The sequence below is a fragment of the Gobio gobio genome (genome assembly GCF_949357685.1).
Source record: "Gobio gobio genome assembly, chromosome: 12".
NCBI lineage: Eukaryota > Metazoa > Chordata > Actinopteri > Cypriniformes > Gobionidae > Gobio > Gobio gobio.
The window spans coordinates 3,201,534-3,221,958 of NC_137105.1; the positions used below are offsets into that span (position 1 = coordinate 3,201,534).

The window sequence follows — 20,425 nt, forward strand, 5'->3', positions numbered from 1 at the left end:
AGAGAGACTCTATTCTTCCGGTGAAATCACAAAACAAAATGCAAACGTGTCCATGGTCTTATTATACAATCATTGATGAACGTCTTTGATTTTAATGAAGAAAAACTATATGAGGGCGGATTAGAACCCGGAACCTTTGACACGGCTGACAAAAATACTACCACCAGACCACTAGAGAATCCGAAAGCTTTCGCGGATCTATGTATTTATTCACTCATGCGAAGAATATCGGGACTTATAATATATTTGACGCAAATATTGTTTACAAATAGATTATTTCCCAACTAGAATTGCGCTCACTGTTCAGTTTGACCTGTTACGGCCTTGCTGTGAATTAGTCTATTATTTAAAATTAAATTAAAAACATAAATTTTTTCATATTACAAGATTTGATTTCTATAGGCTATATTTAGTTCAAATTCAGAGGAACAGTTCATGTTCAGAAGAAACATTCATGTTGAAGAATAAAGATTGAGAAGATTGGATCAGTTGTGCTACTTTTTTTTGGAATACTTGAACCACTTTTTATGTGAAATAGTTTGAGACCCCTGATCTAGAGTGTCATAAATGTGACGCCACAGCCAATCACGTTCATGAAGAGTTTGCGTGATGAAGGATCGTACCTTTCTCATACACTTCCTTGAGCACGCCTCTCTTGATGAGCTCTTCTCTGCTCTGACGCGTCGACATCTTCCTCTCCAGCACTGCAAATCATTCACAAAACACTTACAATGCCCTTCAAAAGTGTGAGGTCGGTACACGTTTTTTTAAAGAGTCTCTTCTGCGTTTATTTGATCAAAAATACAGTAAAAATAGTGAAATATTACTTATTACATTCTTGGAAACATTTGGGATAATGTACACAAGTCAACAAAATATATAACACTGTTCTAGTGGATATTTTAATCCAAAATCGTACATATTGTGCCTTTAAATATATAATTACACCGTAACAATGACACCTTAAAATAAAGTCTTACGAAAATGTGAATTATTCCAAACTTTTGATCGGTAGTGTATAAATGATAGGGCTGGGTAAAAAATATTGATTTCTCGTTTTTAATCGATTCTCACTTTTATGAACCGATATCGATTCTTAAATCCCATTTTCAGGTCATTGTAGTGCCTCCCATCCAATAAATCGCAATACTCTTTGTATTACGTTACTATTGATATGAAACAAAGTCTCAGATTTTAAATTACGTTGATTTTAATACGAAATCCAAAAACATAAATACAGTTTTGGCGCTGTGGCGAGATTGAAATTATTCGGCCGAAAATAGAAAATATTGCACTGTCGGTGCGAATAAGTGAAAAGACTGAATAAATTTAACTAAAACAGAGGTTTTTAAATTGAAATGTAATTTTTTTTTTAGCTTTTCATGCTTCTAAATGCCGCTAGGGATGGGCGATGCCACTTATTTTGTTTTCGATACGATACAGAAACTTTCCAGGCCAGCATCACCGATACCGATACGATACTTCTAAACTGAACTATTTAATTATTACATTTAATAAATAATTAAAATTACTAAGAGTAAAATGGGTAAAGATACCCACTTAACATTATATTTGAAAGGTATTTTAACATTCAATATGCGTTAATTGCAACTAATTAGATCATATTTTTGTTTACACCTGGTTAAAATACGTTTACTTGTGGTAACTATGAAAGTTTACAAATACTAGTTGAACTGTAGTAAAAAATATATTTTCATAAGGGACTGCCAGTGACAGGATGTTGCACCCATAAAATGCAACCTTTTTATTCTGACATGATGTACATTAACATTAGTTACAGAATAGAACTTGATCAATATCAACTTTTAATTTTACATTTAAAGAGAGTAATTGCACTATGTAGGCTACAATTTCTATTTGTTTATTGTCAAATAACTCAAACGTGTTTTTTGTCTTCTGATGAGTTTTGTTCAGAGCTGCGTTTCCAAAAGCATCAATGGTTTCTTATGATAGTTTTGGGAAACGCAGCTCTGTTTGAATACAGTGTCATCAGTGAGCGAACGCCCTCTCTGTGATTGGCTGGTTCTGTCTTGCAGCATTTGCGTGCGTTCAGATCAGGTTTTTACTATTCTATTCTTAGGCGACAGGAACAGCAAGAGCAATACTCTATAAAAAATACATTGATTCTTATTAAAGCTACTGTATTAGTCTTTCAGTCAAGAGCAGTGAGTGATTTTCTCTTTGTCTTTTGTTGTTTTATTAACATTAAAGGGATAGTTCACTCAAAAATGAAAATTCTGTCATCGATTATTCACACTCAAGTTGTTTTACACCTGAATAAAGTTATTTCTTCTGTTGGACATAAAATATATTTTGAAGAATGTTGGAAACCAAACAGTTGCTTGTCCCCATTGTAGGACTAGGAAATAATAATATTGAAGTCAACGGCTACCATCAGCTGTCTGTGTTCAACAGGAGAAATGAATACAGGTTTGGAACAATATTAGAGTGAGTAAATAATGACATAATTTTAGAGGTGAACTGTCCCTTTAAGGACAGCGTGTTCACTATAGGCTGCGCCGCTGTCAATTAAAGACCTGCACGCATCTAATATACAGACACACGCGATTTTACTTTCACTTTAGACATAACCGACTGTGTTTATGTTAACCTTGTGTGTATTTGACAGTATTAGCGCAACTACTTAGTTCAGTAATCACGTGTTTGAAAAGCGCATGTTAAAACAGTGCATATGCACGCCAATGAAATGTTTAACCAGCAAGGCTTTAAAACCCATGCAAATAATCAACTTTGGTGATTGTGAATAACTCTAGTGTTCTGTGAGTATAACTCCACCACTGACGTGTGATGTGAATGTGTGTTGTTGTTCAGTATTGGGATGGAGGCAAATTATAGAATGTGTAGAAAAATAATTAATTAAATGCAAAACCGAATGCATCCCTATATGAGACCTGTAGGCATAATAGGCCAAAGATAAGATGGCAAAAAAATATACATATATATTTTTTTACATTTTTTTTTTTTTTTTTTAAGTTATATTGTGCTTTGTTTGTATAATGTCTGCTGGAATGCTAAAAAATGTTCAGTGTTAAGTAAATATTTTTAAAATGTAGTTTTGAAATACATTTTTCTTTAAAAAAAGCTAGACAAAATAGTAAAAAGGATGGACGCATGATATTGGATTTTTGCCTATATCCGATATTTTTCAACTCATTTTGGCCGATATCGATATATGTTTATTTTTTCCTTTTGTTTGGAAAACACCATTTTGAGCAAAAACAATTTTTTCTTCATTCTGGTTTCAGATTTCTGAGGTCTCCTTACTAAAAGGATACTTGTTAAAGATAAATACATTTTGTTATTTTTATAATAAGAATATATTTTCTCTAAAAATAACAATAATAAAGTCAGTGATTTTTCACCCCAGACAGATGCAGTTGTAACCTAAATATTTTATTTTTGGATGTAATGTTTGTGCAGATGAAGTGGGTGTGGCATGGCATCAGTTGATGCTTTCTTTAGCTTCAAATAAAAAATATACAATTATTTTAGTGCGCCTTGGATTATTTTTCATCATCCATTTAAAAAAATTGTATTACAGATGAATAAACTATATATAAAAGTATTTAATTTACAAGTGTCATGCTTGTGATTTGACATCATTACTGCTTTATTTATTCAGAAAAAGAAGTAACTTCAATTTATTTGTGTATTCTACTTTTCATTTTATTACTGTAACAACAGCGCTCCCCTCTACACATATATATATATATATATATATATATATATATATATATATATATATATATATATATATATATATATATATATATATATATATATATATATATATATATATATATATATATATATATATATATAAAACATTCTAGCAAAAATTGCCAAAATAAATGGAAAAACATTTAAAAACCACGTTCGTTATTCGGCTTCGGCCAAGAATTTTCATTTCGATGCATCTCTACTCTAGAGAGGAGCGTTTTGATAAATATATGCACTATATTACATAGGCTATTATAATGTTTAATGTTCTTCAATATTTAATGCATGTTTGATTAAATCTGGCAAGTTATGACAGCCATCGTTTAAAGGTCATTTCAAAAAAAGAATTGGAGTAGAACTATGATTATGTAATTGTAAAGTTAATATTATAACTTTATTATTATATTGTAATTTAGGTTTTTGTATACAAATCAGTTCATTGTATACCTTCAATATTATAGTCGGCTGACCTCTGACTCCTATAGTAATCCATATTGAATCTGTAAGATTACAAATTTATACATTGTTATATCTAGGTTTCAATGTAATAGAATATAACAGAAAACATTATCTATATTTGTGTTTTACATTTTGAAGTAAACTTGAGGAAATTCTAAGGAGATTACGTCAGGCCGTGTAAGTGTTTGAGACATTAAGTCTTTTGTCTTTATGCACTTCCTGACTATTTACCATGACAAGTTTAGAGCAATACTGCCTGAGTGATTGGATTAGCATCTCTGCATTTGAATGACACTTATGCTGATTGAATTAGGACGGGTCACACTGTTATGTCTAAGGTGTGTCCTTTACCTACACAACATATGCATTCCTTAGTTTGAATGTCTCCTCCCCTGCTGTACAATCCCTCCCCCTGAAATGTAGATAAAATACAATGTATAACTCCTTTAGTTAGATTTGATGACCTCAGCGGAAAGACAGCACATTTTCTCATTGAAGAATCCTGCTGAAAAACCTAGCCAAGTCTCCTGGTCTTTTCTTCAAACGAGGAAAAGGAAATTCACAACAAATCGAAACCGGAATAGAACTGCGAGCTTCGAAATCGAATTGTGAAATTTGTGTCAATACCCAGCCCTAACAGATGAAAACAGTGTGTGTGCATCTACAGGAAGTCGTGTTGTCCGTGTGACGAACCTGCAGACGTCTGTTTGAACTTGTCGCTCTTTTTCTTCCTCCATTTCCATGGCTTGAAGAGTCGCCCGAGGCTGGCCAGTTTACTTCGTCTGCGGATCGGCGGTGTGTGTGTCCCGGGCACCAGCGAATCAGAGCGCATCGCCGCCAGGCGCTCCGCACCCTCTGCTAAACACACACACACACACACACATTTGAAGGAATACGTCAAACAAATATGAAAATTATGCCGTAATTTATTGCCATAGTGTTCCAAAATGGTTCACTGAGATGCTCAAAGACGTCTAAGCCACCATATGTCAACAGAAGAAAAACTTCTAGAGTAAAAATAACCACAGTTCTTCAAAATATCTTCAAAAACCTATACAAGTTTAAAAGAACATGAGGGGTTCATCAGTTTTGGGTGAATTCCCTTAACCTCTTAACTGTCACCTGGCGCTCTTTTTTTGATCGCCTTTTTTTTGTATCATATATTTTAGTAATCATCATAAATTAGGTATCATTCGAAAGCTTACGAACTCAAAATTCATCCTGTGAAAACCGGTTTGAAATTGGATGTTGCGTTACCATGGAAATGGTACTTTAAATTCTTTTAGCAGGCTCCTCCCCTAGTGGGCGGTGTCTTGTTTCATATAACAATATTTATTTTTAACTACTTTATATTCAAAATCTCTTCTAATCTTGACTAAACACATATCGCCGGAAAGGTCTGAGTCTCAAGGTTCCATATTTGTGATGGAAGTGACATTTGGACAGAAAATTACTGGAAAATGCATCAAAAAACAATCAATGGTATTTAAATGACTATTTTTGGTATTGCACCTAAACACAATCTCATGGGAACTTCAATTTTTGTGATATCAACTTCAAATTTGGAACACAACTTGGTTAGACATATGGCTTTGATTTTATAGTAATTTTAGATTAAATTTTTTTTGTAAAATATATATTTTATATAAAATAAAAAATATTTTATACAGTATTTTTTAATAACAGTAAATTTAAACTTCCATAACTTTTTCATACTTTCATATTTTGAATTGCTTTCACTTCAGCAATAATCTGCCGAGTGTCTGCTTTAAAACAAGACTTAAGTCTATATTCCAAAGCATTCTTGAATTACAGCCCTTTAAGTTTGGATAGTGCATTTTCATGTGCATTCTCAAAAAAGGGAAGGGGTTAAAATTACTCTAACAATTTCCAGTAGCTGCCATTAAAAAGTCAAGGTCTTAAATAAATCACAAATCAAGAAAATGAGCCAAAAGAATTTAGAGAGTGAAGTAACTAAGTGAATAATTGCATCATAAATGTCGCAGCAGAGACCAAATCCCTTTAGGATCAAGTCATTGGAAAAACATTCCCGATTACGCTACAGTTTTATTACTTTTTCCATTTGGTAACTGAAATAAAATAGGGCAAAGAACATTCATTTTCCTAGATGATGAAGAGAGACGTGTGAGTTTCTAATCCCATCTTCTGACCTCAGGAGAATAATCTCCAGATATTCTTCACATCAGTCAGGCTTCTCTAATAATCCTCTCTTCATCTCTCATTGGTTCTCGCACGTCACGTGATCATGCCTGAGCTTCCGTTTACCATATCCGATGAGTGAGGTGATGAATGTTTACATGTGAATAAAAGACTAAACTCAATCTGTTCATCATATAGAGCGAACGAGTCTCTTCAGAAAATTTGGACTAAACTGCTCAATTCATATGGATTAGTTTATGATCTCTTTATGAACTTTTGCTCTCAGATTTCATTAAAAAGTCTTCATTTGTGTTTTAAAGATGAACGGAAGTCTTACGGGTTTGGAACAACATGAGGGTTTTCATTTTTGAGTGAACTATCCCTTTAAACGAATACCAGAAAATGATATATAGTATATAAATGAAGCCTGTTCGTGTGCTTCTGTCACTCACTTAACTAAGTAAAAAATGTGTTGTACTAATACAAATTTTTGTGTTGTAAATATAATGTATTCTGAAGCAATATTCTCACCAGCGTTCAATCAGCTTTGACATATTTAAATCTGAATATTTGGGATATGTTTACCTTTTATATGTAATCTTATTAAATATAGGCTATGCTTCAGCTTTCCTTTTATATTCTTAAATTTGATCAATAAATTAAATTAGAATAGACACTATAGGGCTGTTACCAATCAATTAAAAAAAATACAACTGTACAAAATACAAAATATTTTTTGAATATACAAATAAGAAATGTTGGAAAGAATGTTTAAACTACATGAAACTAAACCGCCAGTAGGTGGCGTCAGGTGACCGTCTGAGTGAGTCATTGAGTCGATTCGTTCAAACACTGATTCATTTAGGAATGAGGCAGTTGTTCATGAACAGGTCATTGAATCTTTGATACAACCGATTCATTCAAACACTGAATCATTCAGTAACACACTGATGCTGTGGAATGTGTTATGGTTCTGCTGTGATCTTTGTTTGGGACTGCTGAAACAGAACAAAATCAGTCAATAATGCATCTAAAATGTAAGTGACTTGATGTTAATTAATTGTTTATGGAACTGTCATAGAGACAGAGCGACACGCGTCATACTCTGAAAACCACGCCCACCAATCCAACGCTCTCCATAGAGACAGAGCGTATTTAGGCCACGCCCACACCGGGGGGGAAACAATCCAACGCTCTCCATTGACTTTGCATTGCGTGAGGCAGCCTCATTGTCATTTCGGACTTATAACAAAAAACAGAACAATGTCTAAAAGCTGATATGTGACAAGGTGTACAGCAAACAAGCTAAACAACACAGAAATAAGTTTTTATAAGCTGTCGACCCAAAAAAACGAGCGTTTAAGAAGATAAAAGTGGATAAAGGCAATACGAAGTGACGCTTCAGCAGGATGAATGGGGACATTTTGGGATCCTGACACTCAGTGTGTCTCAGTATGTGTATGTGTGCAGTAAACATTTTGTCACTGTTAAGTCAAATATCCAAATGTCCGTTTTATATATGATATTTCCTGTCTCTGATTACATTCCCCTCTAGTCGTCGTAGTTCTCAGTGTAATATGAACCGCGCGCTCTGTCTCAATGGCCTGAATCCACTTTTTTGTCCTTAAACGCTCGTTTTTTGGGTCAACAGCTTATAAAAACGTCTGGGTTTTTACCTCTGGGTTTTGTTTAGCTTGTTTGCATTTACATTTACATTTAGCAGACGCTTTTATCCAAAGCGACTTACAGATGAGGGAAATAGAAGCAGCTAGAGCAGTCTAAGGGCAACAATATCAACAATATGCAAGTGCTGTAACAATTCTCAGTTAATCTAGCACAGAACAGATTTTTTTTTCTTTTTTTTTATAAATAAATTAGACAGACAGACAATGAATAGAATGTCTGTCCACTTTGCAGTTCACTTTGTCACATATCAGCTTTTATACATTGTTCAGTTTTTTGTAATAAGTCCGAAATGACAAGTAGGCGCTTCACGCAATGCAAAGTCAATGGAGACGGTTTGATTGTTTTCCCCCCTGGTGGGCGTGGTCTTCAGATTATGACGCGTGTCGCTCTGTCTCTATAGACTTTGTATTGTGTGAAGCGCCTCCTTGTCATTTCTGACTTATAACAAAAAACAGAAGTATATCTAAAAGCTGATATGTGACAGGGTGTACAGCAAACAAGCTAAAAAACACAGAACTAAAACGTTTTTATAAGCTGCCGACCCAAAAAACGAATGTTTAAAGAGACAAAAGTGGATACAGACAGAGCGAGACATGTTATATTACACTGAGAACTACACACACTGGAGGAGAACGTCATCAGAGACAGGAAATATAATATATAAAACTGACATTTGGATATTTGACTTAACAGTGACACAATGTTTACTGCACACATAGGCACACTGAGTGTCAGGATCCCAAAACTGAGCCATTCTTCATCCCGATGCTTCACGACTTATTGCCTGTATCCACTTTTTATCTCCTTAAACTCCTTATCTCCCATTTTTTTTGGGTCGACAACAGGGCTGTGCGTAGGGATGAAACGATTACCGGTTTCACGATAAACCACGATAAAATTTAGTGACGGTTAGTAATATCGTATAAAATTTAATTATCATTAAAATCGCGTGTGATTATCACGATTGTGAAAACTCGCGGCAAGTCCAGTCAGCACCGCTGCTTTTTGAATGAGAATAAATGGTAGAAGGCAGTGACAGCACTTGCTCAGCCTCTAAAAGGACCAAATCTGAGGTGTGGTCATATTTTGGCTTTTACAAAAGTCCTGAGGGAAACTTAATCGAAGATGGTCACCCTGTCTGCAGAACATGCCAGAAGAAAGTCGCTGTAATAGGGGGAACACTTCAAAACTACGAACGCAAGGCAAGTGGACTTTGACCTCAATACCAAAACTACGTCTGGGAAATTATAATGTGAAGCGAACGAACAAATTCAGACAAGACTAGGGTGACATTTAAGGGATAATCAGGGCTTGACATTAACAACCGCTATTTGCGGGTGTAACTTAACGTTATTTCGGCTGCACACTAGCCACTCTGCTGTTTAACTTATTATAGTCTTCTCAAAAGCTGTCTGTTATAATCGCGTTGCGCATTATAACCACTCACACGTGTTTATATTGAGTTTATGAATGCAATGTCTCATAATCAGAGGCGTTCAGATTAGCCAGAGTTATGTTCAGAGCGCGCGCCGCTCTCAATCGATGAAATCTACACTAAAAGCAGAGATAAACGTGTGCTGTACGCAGGAGATTCACTCATCATACAGTGGATGACTGTTTCTGTTCTATTTCAGCAGATAAAACAAACACCGCAGAGCCACAGCGCATCTGATATGACTGGCATAACGCTGGCGAATTTAGGGACCGTCTCTAAAGTTACACACAACATTGGTAACGTTATAAAACTTCACGTTTCAAACTTCATCATTTGAAGAGAATGACAGTCATAAAACTGACGGTAAAGTGTTCATCTAGGTGTCAGGTATGATGCACACATTTTGATATTTAATAAAATAAACTGTCAAATCATATGGAAATATGGATATGCATTATTTCACTAGGATACTGTTTGGGCTCTTACACAAAATATGCTGATTTAAATGCATCATTGCTGTACACTGATGAGAATTTTGCTTGAATATATTTACAGAGATAATATTAGAGATTATATTTACGACAAATTATTATTATTTATACGTTATGCGTTGCTATTGACGACGGACATTAAGTAAGGAAATCCCACAGAATCTAGCTTAAAAAAGTGCATTGAGCTGCTTTAGTTATTTGTTGTTTGTTGATTTTCAAATATAAAACTTGTTGAAATGTTTTAAGTGAGTGCATCTGTTCTTTTTAAACACTTTCATCTCGTTTGAACAAAACCGTGATAATATTGATAACCGTGATAATTTGGGTCACTATAATTGTGATGTTAAATTTCCATACCGTTTCATCCCTAGCTGTGCAATATTGAAGAAAAATGCAATATGCAATATACTTGTTAAATAATGCGATATTCGATATGATATTGCTTTAAGTGTGTAAAATCTATTTCTTTCCCCAACTGATATCTTTCACTTAAAGCATAACCGACTGTGTTTACATGAATACTCATCAAGACGGCCATTTTGACATAACTGTGTGTGTATTTGACAGTTCGAGTGTGTAACAAGACACGAAAAAAAGAACGGCTTGTGCGCACGTTTCAGTGTGTGTGTGTCAGACAGCGCGAGACTGCAAGGAGTTGTTTTTTGCAAGTTATTGCGTTTAATAACTCTTTTTGACGTCAAGCAAGTCACATGAGTAATGAGTCTATTCTATATGAGTCTATTCTCTGCTATATGCGTCAACCTAAAACATACACTTCTCACAATGTTAAAGTAGCCTATTAAAATCATTCAGATATTGCGAGCTGTTGCGATATGTACATTTGCGATATTTCGATAATTTTGATATATTGCGCAGCCCTAGTCGACAACTTATAAAAACGTATTTCTGTATTTATTAGCTTGTTTGCTGTACATCCTGTCACATATCAGCTTTTAGACATTGTTCTGTTTTATGTTATAAGTCAGAAATGACAAGGAGGCGCTTCACGCAATACAAAGTCAATGGAGAGCGATGGATTGGGTTTCTGTAGATAATCTAAACTCTAGTCTTTAGGAGCTTTTATGGGTCTTGAGAGAGGAAATGTCATCGCTGCCAATGGAGGCCTTTCGGATCGCAACTGAAATTTCATTTGTGTTCTGAAGATGAACACATGAGGGTGAGGAATCAATGACAGGTTTCATTTTTGGGTGAATGAACCCTTTAAATGTCGAGCCCTGTGGCATATAAAGTTACATAAAAGCTAAATTCACCAACAGAAACGGCTGCGTGTGTCTGGGCTGACGAGCAGCTGCTCTGAAATCACTGGAAACTTCCACTGGGAAAACTGGAAGCATTTTAAAATGTAAAAATAGTCTGCGGTGTGTTAAAACAGGTCAGCGGGTAAAAGAGTGAGAGATTCTGGCTTTTCCAGAAGGAGGAGGATGAACATTCACTTCAGCTCAACATCTGAGAAAAAACAACAACAACTGAAGAAAAGAAAAGAAAACCGAACAATAAAATGTGGATTTGCCAAAAGTTCAACGCCAGAACTTGACATTCTCAGAGCAGTTTAGTGAAATTAATGAGCATTTCCTGAGGATTTACTCGCCCTCGTCTCATCCAAGATGCTCATGTGTTTCTGTCTTCAGTGGAAAAGAAATGACGTTTTTTGAGGAAAACATTCCAGGATTTTTCTGCTCATAATGGACTTCAATGGGAACCAACGGCTGAAGGTCCAAATCACTGCAGGTTCAGAGGAAGAGAGTCTGATCTAGACAAACCATCCAACATTTACAACACAAATACACATTTACATACACTCTAAAAAATGCTGGGTTAACAATAACCCAAGTTGGGTTGAAAATGGACTAACCCAGCAATTGGGTTGGGTTAAATGTTAGCTTAAAACAACCCAATTGCTGGGTTAAAACGACCCAATCGCTGGGTTAAAACAACCCAATTGCTGGGTTAAAACAACCCAATCGTTGGGTTAAAACAACCCAATTGCTGGGTTAAAACAACCCAATCGTTGGGTTAAAACAACCCAATTGCTGGGTTTAAACAACCCAATCGTTGGGTTAAAACAACCCAATTGCTGGGTTTAAACAACCCAATCGCTGGGTTAACAATAACCCAAGTTGGGTTGAAAATGGACTAACCCAGCAATTGGGTTGGGTTAAATGTTAGCTTAAAACAACCCAATTGCTGGGTTAAAACAACCCAATCGCTGGGTTAAAACAACCCAATTGCTGGGTTAAAACGACCCAATCGCTGGGTTAAAACGACCCAATCGCTGGGTTAAAACGACCCAATCGCTGGGTTAAAATGACCCAATCGCTGGGTTAAAACGACCCAATCGCTGGGTTAAAACGACCCAATCGCTGGGTTAAAATGACCCAATCGCTGGGTTAAAACGACCCAATCGCTGGGTTAAAACGACCCAATCGCTGGGTTAAAACGACCCAATCGCTGGGTTAAAATGACCCATTCGCTGGGTTAAAATGACCCATTCGCTGGGTTAAAATGACCCATTCGCTGGGTTAAAACGACCCAATCGCTGGGTTAAAACGACTCATTCGCTGGGTTAAAACGACCCAATCGCTGGGTTAAAATGACCCATTCGCTGGGTTAAAACGACCCAATCGCTGGGTTAAAACGACCCAATCGCTGGGTTAAAACGACCCAATCGCTGGGTTAAAATGACCCATTCGCTGGGTTAAAACGACCCAATCGCTGGGTTAAAATGACCCATTCGCTGGGTTAAAACGACCCAATCGCTGGGTTAAAATGACCCATTCGCTGGGTTAAAACGACCCAATCGCTGGGTTAAAACGACCCATTCGCTGGGTTAAAACGACCCATTCGCTGGGTTAAAATGACCCAATCGCTGGGTTAAAACGACTCATTCGCTGGGTTAAAACGACCCAATCGCTGGGTTAAAATGACCCATTCGCTGGGTTAAAACGACCCAATCGCTGGGTTAAAATGACCCATTCGCTGGGTTAAAACGACCCAATCGCTGGGTTAAAATTACCCAATCGCTGGGTTAAAACGAATCATTCGCTGGGTTAAAACGAATCATTCGCTGGGTTAAAATGACCCAATCGCTGGGTTAAAACGACTCATTCGCTGGGTTAAAACGACCCAATCGCTGGGTTAAAATGACCCATTCGCTGGGTTAAAACGACCCAATTGTTGGGTTAAAACGACCCAATCGCTGGGTTAAAACGACCCAATCGTTGGGTTAAAACGACCCAATCGTTGGGTTAAAACAACCCAATCGCTGGGTAAAAACAACCCAATCGCTGGGTTAAAATGACCCATTCGCTGGGTTAAAATGACCCATTCGCTGGGTTAAAACGACCCAATCGCTGGGTTAAAACGACTCATTCGCTGGGTTAAAACGACCCAATCGCTGGGTTAAAATGACCCATTCGCTGGGTTAAAACGACCCAATCGCTGGGTTAAAACGACCCAATCGCTGGGTTAAAACGACCCAATCGTTGGGTTAAAACGACTCATTCGCTGGGTTAAAACGACCCAATCGCTGGGTTAAAATGACCCATTCGCTGGGTTAAAACGACCCAATCGCTGGGTTAAAATGACCCATTCGCTGGGTTAAAACGACCCAATCGCTGGGTTAAAACGACCCATTCGCTGGGTTAAAACGACCCATTCGCTGGGTTAAAATGACCCAATCGCTGGGTTAAAACGACTCATTCGCTGGGTTAAAACGACCCAATCGCTGGGTTAAAATGACCCATTCGCTGGGTTAAAACGACCCAATCGCTGGGTTAAAATGACCCATTCGCTGGGTTAAAACGACCCATTCGCTGGGTTAAAACGACCCAATCGCTGGGTTAAAATTACCCAATCGCTGGGTTAAAACGAATCATTCGCTGGGTTAAAATGACCCAATCGCTGGGTTAAAACGACTCATTCGCTGGGTTAAAACGACCCAATCGCTGGGTTAAAATGACCCATTCGCTGGGTTAAAACGACCCAATTGTTGGGTTAAAACGACCCAATCGCTGGGTTAAAACGACCCAATCGTTGGGTTAAAACGACCCAATCGTTGGGTTAAAACAACCCAATCGCTGGGTAAAAACAACCCAATCGCTGGGTTAAAATGACCCATTCGCTGGGTTAAAATGACCCATTCGCTGGGTTAAAACGACCCAATCGCTGGGTTAAAACGACTCATTCGCTGGGTTAAAACGACCCAATCGCTGGGTTAAAATGACCCATTCGCTGGGTTAAAACGACCCAATCGCTGGGTTAAAACGACCCAATCGCTGGGTTAAAACGACCCAATCGTTGGGTTAAAACGACTCATTCGCTGGGTTAAAACGACCCAATCGCTGGGTTAAAATGACCCATTCGCTGGGTTAAAACGACCCAATCGCTGGGTTAAAATGACCCATTCGCTGGGTTAAAACGACCCAATCGCTGGGTTAAAACGACCCATTCGCTGGGTTAAAACGACCCATTCGCTGGGTTAAAATGACCCAATCGCTGGGTTAAAACGACTCATTCGCTGGGTTAAAACGACCCAATCGCTGGGTTAAAATGACCCATTCGCTGGGTTAAAACGACCCAATCGCTGGGTTAAAATGACCCATTCGCTGGGTTAAAACGACCCAATCGCTGGGTTAAAATGACCCAATCGCTGGGTTAAAACGAATCATTCGCTGGGTTAAAATGACCCAATCGCTGGGTTAAAACGACTCATTCGCTGGGTTAAAACGACCCAATCGCTGGGTTAAAATGACCCATTCGCTGGGTTAAAACGACCCAATTGTTGGGTTAAAACGACCCAATCGCTGGGTTAAAACGACCCAATCGTTGGGTTAAAACGACCCAATCGTTGGGTTAAAACAACCCAATCGCTGGGTAAAAACAACCCAATCGCTGGGTTAGTCCATTTTCAACCCAACTTGGGTTGTTTTTAACCCAGCATTTTTTAGAGTGTACATTTCAGTGATGAAAAATATTTGCAATACATTTAGTCATGGATTATTGGATTATATTTAAGATGTTCAAAAAAAAAATGTCCTTCTTCAAATGTTTGAATTTTGTATGTGTTTATCTGTTCCAAAGTTGAATAACTCAGACACTAATGGCAGAGTTTGTTTGTTTTTCAACCAAAAATGCTTTGCGCTGGTGGAGGAACATCACTGAACAAAGGTGGAGAACCACTGGTCTAGATCAGACTCTCTTCCTCTGAAACTGCAGTGTTTGGACCTTCAGCCGTTGGTTCCCATTGAAGTCCATTATGAGCAGAAAAATCCTGGAATGTTTTCCTCAAAAAACGTCATTTCTTTTCCACTGAAGAAAGAAACACATGAGCATCTTGGATGAGACGAGGGCGAGTAAATCCTCAGGAAATGCTCATTCTGAACTGAACTCATCCTTTAACAATACTATAAAATATATCATCACTATAATAATGCAATAAACATGAAACCCAAAATATAATTTTTTATATATAATTATACCTAATTCTTACATTGAATATATAACATGTTAAAATTCTTTATTTTATTCATATATTCATATATCAAATGTATATTTAATGATGCTTCACATCCTGTAAATTACACAGCGACTCATATTTTATACCTACAAAAAACTAACATAACGATATATTACTGTAAAAGTATGAATAAATATATAATAAATAATTATGTCCAAAACACCTTCACTGCATATGGTCAGGTACAGGTAACCAATATTAAAAGATCCTGCATTTTAAATGTACAGTAAATATGACATCAAGGTAATAAGCACAAATAAGTCTATATCTGTGGCAATTATAGCCAATAATGCATCGCCCAGGTCAAAATTATCAATTATTCTATGCCAAAAATCATTAGGATATTAAGATCATGTTCCATAAAGATATTCCTACCGTAAATAAATCAGAAATGTATTAGTAGTAGTAATACGCATTAATAAGGACTTCATTTGGACAACTTTAAAGAGATTTTCTCAATATTTAGATTCCAAAATATCTGATTCATAAATCAATTGAAAACGTATTTATTCAGCAAAAAAATGGACTCTTATGACTGGTTTTGTGGTCCAGGGTCACATTTTACAGATTTAATATTATATACTTGAATGTTATTTGTAAACATAAATGTTTATGAAGTTGTATAATTCATGGAAATGCTGAAAGATGAAAAACATAATACGTTATTCGGACACATATTGTTATACAAACACATTATATTTCTATTGTAAGACATGTTATCAAGCTCAGGCCAACAGAAACATGAATAAAATGGCTGTTGTATGAACAGCTTCGGTCCGGACGGCCCGTTCATCATCATCATCATCATCATCATCATCATCATCATCACTCACCGTCCCGGATGTCGTTCCCGCGGCTGCAGTTACTGCAGATGTGCTTGATATGACCGGAGATCACAAACGGAGTGTTGTTGTTACCGGGGGCGGTGGGCTGCCGCAGTCTGACCAGGTTAAAGGCTCTCCGTTTGCGCGGCTTCTCTGCGGACGATGACGATGATAATGATGAAGAAGATGACGCGTCCTCCCGTAACCGAGATGTGATCCAGGTCCCGTGCGCTCCCGTGAATGCGGGACCCGCCATGGCGGATCCGTGTCTATCTGTCACACCCCGGGATGGAGCGGATATCGAACGGAAGAGCGCGTGCATGAGCCTTACCGATCATCCCGAGCCGCGCAAACCGGGTTTAAATTAACTGACCACCAACGGCACGCGCAAAAACCGTTGGCCCACCGGAGTATAAGCGCGTCTGTGTGTGTATGTAGGCTATGTATATATACACACACACACACCATCTGATGTAAACCAGTTTCCCAATTCGGTATTTTCTGTAATATATCACACCTTTAAAATCCCGGTAATCCCGTTCGTTATTTGCGCGCGAATCAAAGCGACTGGCGCAGATTTGTTTATCATAAGCGGACGGATGCGCCTCTCGGTAGCATCACTTCAAATTCATCAACGTGACGCAATGCCGTGAGCTCCACGTAAAAAAATACGCGGACCGGAATACACCGGGATAACGGGAGCAAAATCAACGGATCCTACTACGGCGAGAACTCATGAATATTAATGAGCCAACAGGCACGCCTGATTGGAAGCCGCTGCTATGCTGAAGCAGTGAGGAAGGCTTGGCTCATTAATATTAATGACGCAACGTGACGTTGGTAACAGCCGTTAAACATCTATGTTTACTAGTGTTTAACAACATTTATTTATATTTTATCTTTTCTATCATCGGTTTTTTTTGTTACCTAGCAGCGTGATCTTATTGATGAGAGCTAAGCCTTCGCCATAGTATTGTTTACACCGAGCACACGGTCCTTACACAGAGAATCCAGACCGGATCTACCGAGAGACTCCGCCTACGTCACCGTGTTTTGAATGGTTTCTGAAACCTGTGCTAAAAAACTAAAATAACGGTAACCGTTTCCCCCCAAGACTGTCTGTGATTAACCTATTGCTAAATGCTGCTTATCTATTGGTCATACGTTATATACGTGCCTGTATTTATGGAGGACGAACCCTTCAAAAACAATAAATACATGAATGTGCAAATAAATACACATAGCCTATTCCTGCATAAATAAGTAATTAAATGTGCGAGGAGATAAATAAATAAATAAAACGAATGTTGGGGGGAGTAAAGAAATGTTAAAGGAGATGCTGAACAGAAAGTTGTCCTTTTCCCCTCTTTTAACCGTTTATTCATTTTTGTATGTTGCTCAGCTGTTTATTTTCCTTGTCTAATATGCTAATGAGGAGGGCGTCAACATCCATCAGCCAATGGTGGCACACAGACCGCCTTCTGATGTTTGATTGACACCCTCTCATTAGCATGCCGAGTGTTAAAAGTAAAAAAAGTCAACTTTCAGTTCAGCATTTCCTTAAAATGTGTATTTATCCCACCCAACATTTGTTTGATTTATTAAATGATTTATCTCCTTGCACATTTAATTATCTATATATTTATTTATCCAGGAATATGTGGATTTATGTATTTATTTGCACATTTATTTATTTATTTATGTAGAGTTGTGTGTATTTATTTGTTTATTTATTTGCACATTTATTAATTTATTGTTTTTGCAGGTTTCGTCCTCCATACATATGTGCCTATATGATCATAAATGTCCATAAATCCTATAAAGATATTTAATAGACAGTTTGTGTTATATACTGACAGATTATTTTGGTTTCCGCAAGGGTAAAACCGTAAAAAAATACACTCTAAAAAATGCAGGGTTAAAAATAAACCAAGTTGGGTTGAAAATGGACTAACCCAGCGATTGGGTTGTTTTAACCCAGCGATTGGGTTGTTTTAACCCAGCGATTCAGTTGTTTTAACCCAGCGATTGGGTTGTTTTAACCCAGCGATTGGATTGTTTTAACCCAGCGATTGAGTTGTTTTAACCCAGAGATTGGGTTGTTTTAATCCAGCGATTGGATTGTTTTAACCCAGCGATTGAGTTGTTTTAACCCAGCGATTGGGTTGTTTTAACCCAGCGATTGGATTGTTTTAACCCAGCGATTGGATTGTTTTAACCCAGCGATTGAGTTGTTTTAACCCAGCGATTGGGTTGTTTTAACCCAGCGATTGAGTTGTTTTAACCCAGCGATTGAGTTGTTTTAACCCAGCGATTGAGTTGTTTTAACCCAGCGATTCAGTTGTTTTAACCCAGCGATTGGATTGTTTTAACCCAGCGATTGAGTTGTTTTAACCCAGCGATTGAGTTGTTTTAACCCAGCGATTCAGTTGTTTTAACCCAGCGATTGGATTGTTTTAACCCAGCGATTGAGTTGTTTTAACCCAGCGATTGAGTTGTTTTAATCCAGCGATTGGATTGTTTTAACCCAGCGATTCAGTTGTTTTAACCCAGCGATTGGATTGTTTTAACCCAGCGATTGAGTTGTTTTAACCCAGCGATTGAGTTGTTTTAACCCAGAGATTGGGTTGTTTTAATCCAGCGATTGGATTGTTTTAACCCAGCGATTGAGTTGTTTTAACCCAGCGATTGGGTTGTTTTAACCCAGCGATTGGATTGTTTTAACCCAGCGATTGGATTGTTTTAACCCAGCGATTGAGTTGTTTTAACCCAGCGATTGGGTTGTTTTAACCCAGCGATTGAGTTGTTTTAACCCAGCGATTGGATTGTTTTAACCCAGCGATTGAGTTGTTTTAACCCAGCGATTCAGTTGTTTTAACCCAGCGATTCAGTTGTTTTAACCCAGCGATTGGATTGTTTTAACCCAGCGATTGAGTTGTTTTAACCCAGCGATTGAGTTGTTTTAACCCAGCGATTGGATTGTTTTAACCCAGCGATTGAGTTGTTTTAACCCAGCGATTGAGTTGTTTTAACCCAGCGATTCAGTTGTTTTAACCCAGCGATTGGATTGTTTTAACCCAGCGATTGGATTGTTTTAACCCAGCGATTGAGTTGTTTTAACCCAGCGATTGAGTTGTTTTAACCCAGCGATTGGATTGTTTTAACCCAGCGATTCAGTTGTTTTAACCCAGCGATTGGGTTGCTTTAACCCAGCGATTCAGTTGTTTTAACCCAGCGATTCAGTTGTTTTAACCCAGCGATTGGGTTGCTTTAACCCAGCGATTGGATTGTTTTAACCCAGCGATTGGATTGTTTTAACCCAGCGATTGAGTTGTTTTAACCCAGCGATTGGATTGTTTTAACCCAGCGATTGGATTGTTTTAACCCAGCGATTGAGTTGTTTTAACCCAGCGATTGAGTTGTTTTAACCCAGCGATTGGATTGTTTTAACCCAGCGATTCAGTTGTTTTAACCCAGCGATTGAGTTGTTTTAACCCAGCGATTGGATTGTTTTAACCCAGCGATTCAGTTGTTTTAACCCAGCGATTGGGTTGTTTTAACCCAGCGATTCAGTTGTTTTAACCCAGCGATTCAGTTGTTTTAACCCAGCGATTGGGTTGTTTTAACCCAGCGATTCAGTTGTTTTAACCCAGCGATTGGGTTGTTTTAACCCAGCGATTGGATTGTTTTAACCCAGCGATTGAGTTGTTTTAACCCAGCGATTGGATTGTTTTAACCCAGCGATTCAGTTGTTTTAACCCAGCGATTCAGTTGTTTTAACCCAGCGATTGGATTGTTTTAACCCAGCGATTGAGTTGTTTTAACCCAGCGATTGGATTGTTTTAACCCAGCGATTCAGTTGTTTTAACCCAGCGATTCAGTTGTTTTAACCCAGCGATTGGGTTGTTTTAACCCAGCGATTGGATTGTTTTAACCCAGCGATTCAGTTGTTTTAACCCAGCGATTGGATTGTTTTAACCCAGCGATTCAGTTGTTTTAACCCAGCGATTGGATTGTTTTAACCCAGCGATTCAGTTGTTTTAACCCAGCGATTGGGTTGTTTTAACCCAGC

The 20,425-nt window shown here is 37.7% G+C and overlaps 1 protein-coding gene across 3 annotated transcripts in view; it reads right to left on the reverse strand.

Annotated features, from left to right (window-relative positions):
- The window catches only part of phactr1 (phosphatase and actin regulator 1), a 41,187-nt gene extending 24,191 nt beyond the window's left edge, over positions 1-16,996 (reverse strand). Inside the window, exons 1-3 of one of the 3 annotated variants that reach the window (XM_079831935.1) lie at positions 16,871-16,996; positions 4,915-5,079; positions 624-704 (exon numbers count right to left, since the gene is read on the reverse strand). In XM_079831935.1, coding sequence (XP_079688061.1) covers positions 624-704; positions 4,915-5,053 — 220 coding nt within the window. In that variant the 5' untranslated portion in view covers positions 5,054-5,079; positions 16,871-16,996. Of the gene's footprint in view, positions 1-623; positions 705-4,914; positions 5,080-16,362 lie in introns of all 3 variants that reach the window. The other 2 variants (XM_079831934.1, XM_079831933.1) reach the window with 2 other exon arrangements.
- Positions 16,997-20,425: the final 3,429 nt, after the last annotated feature.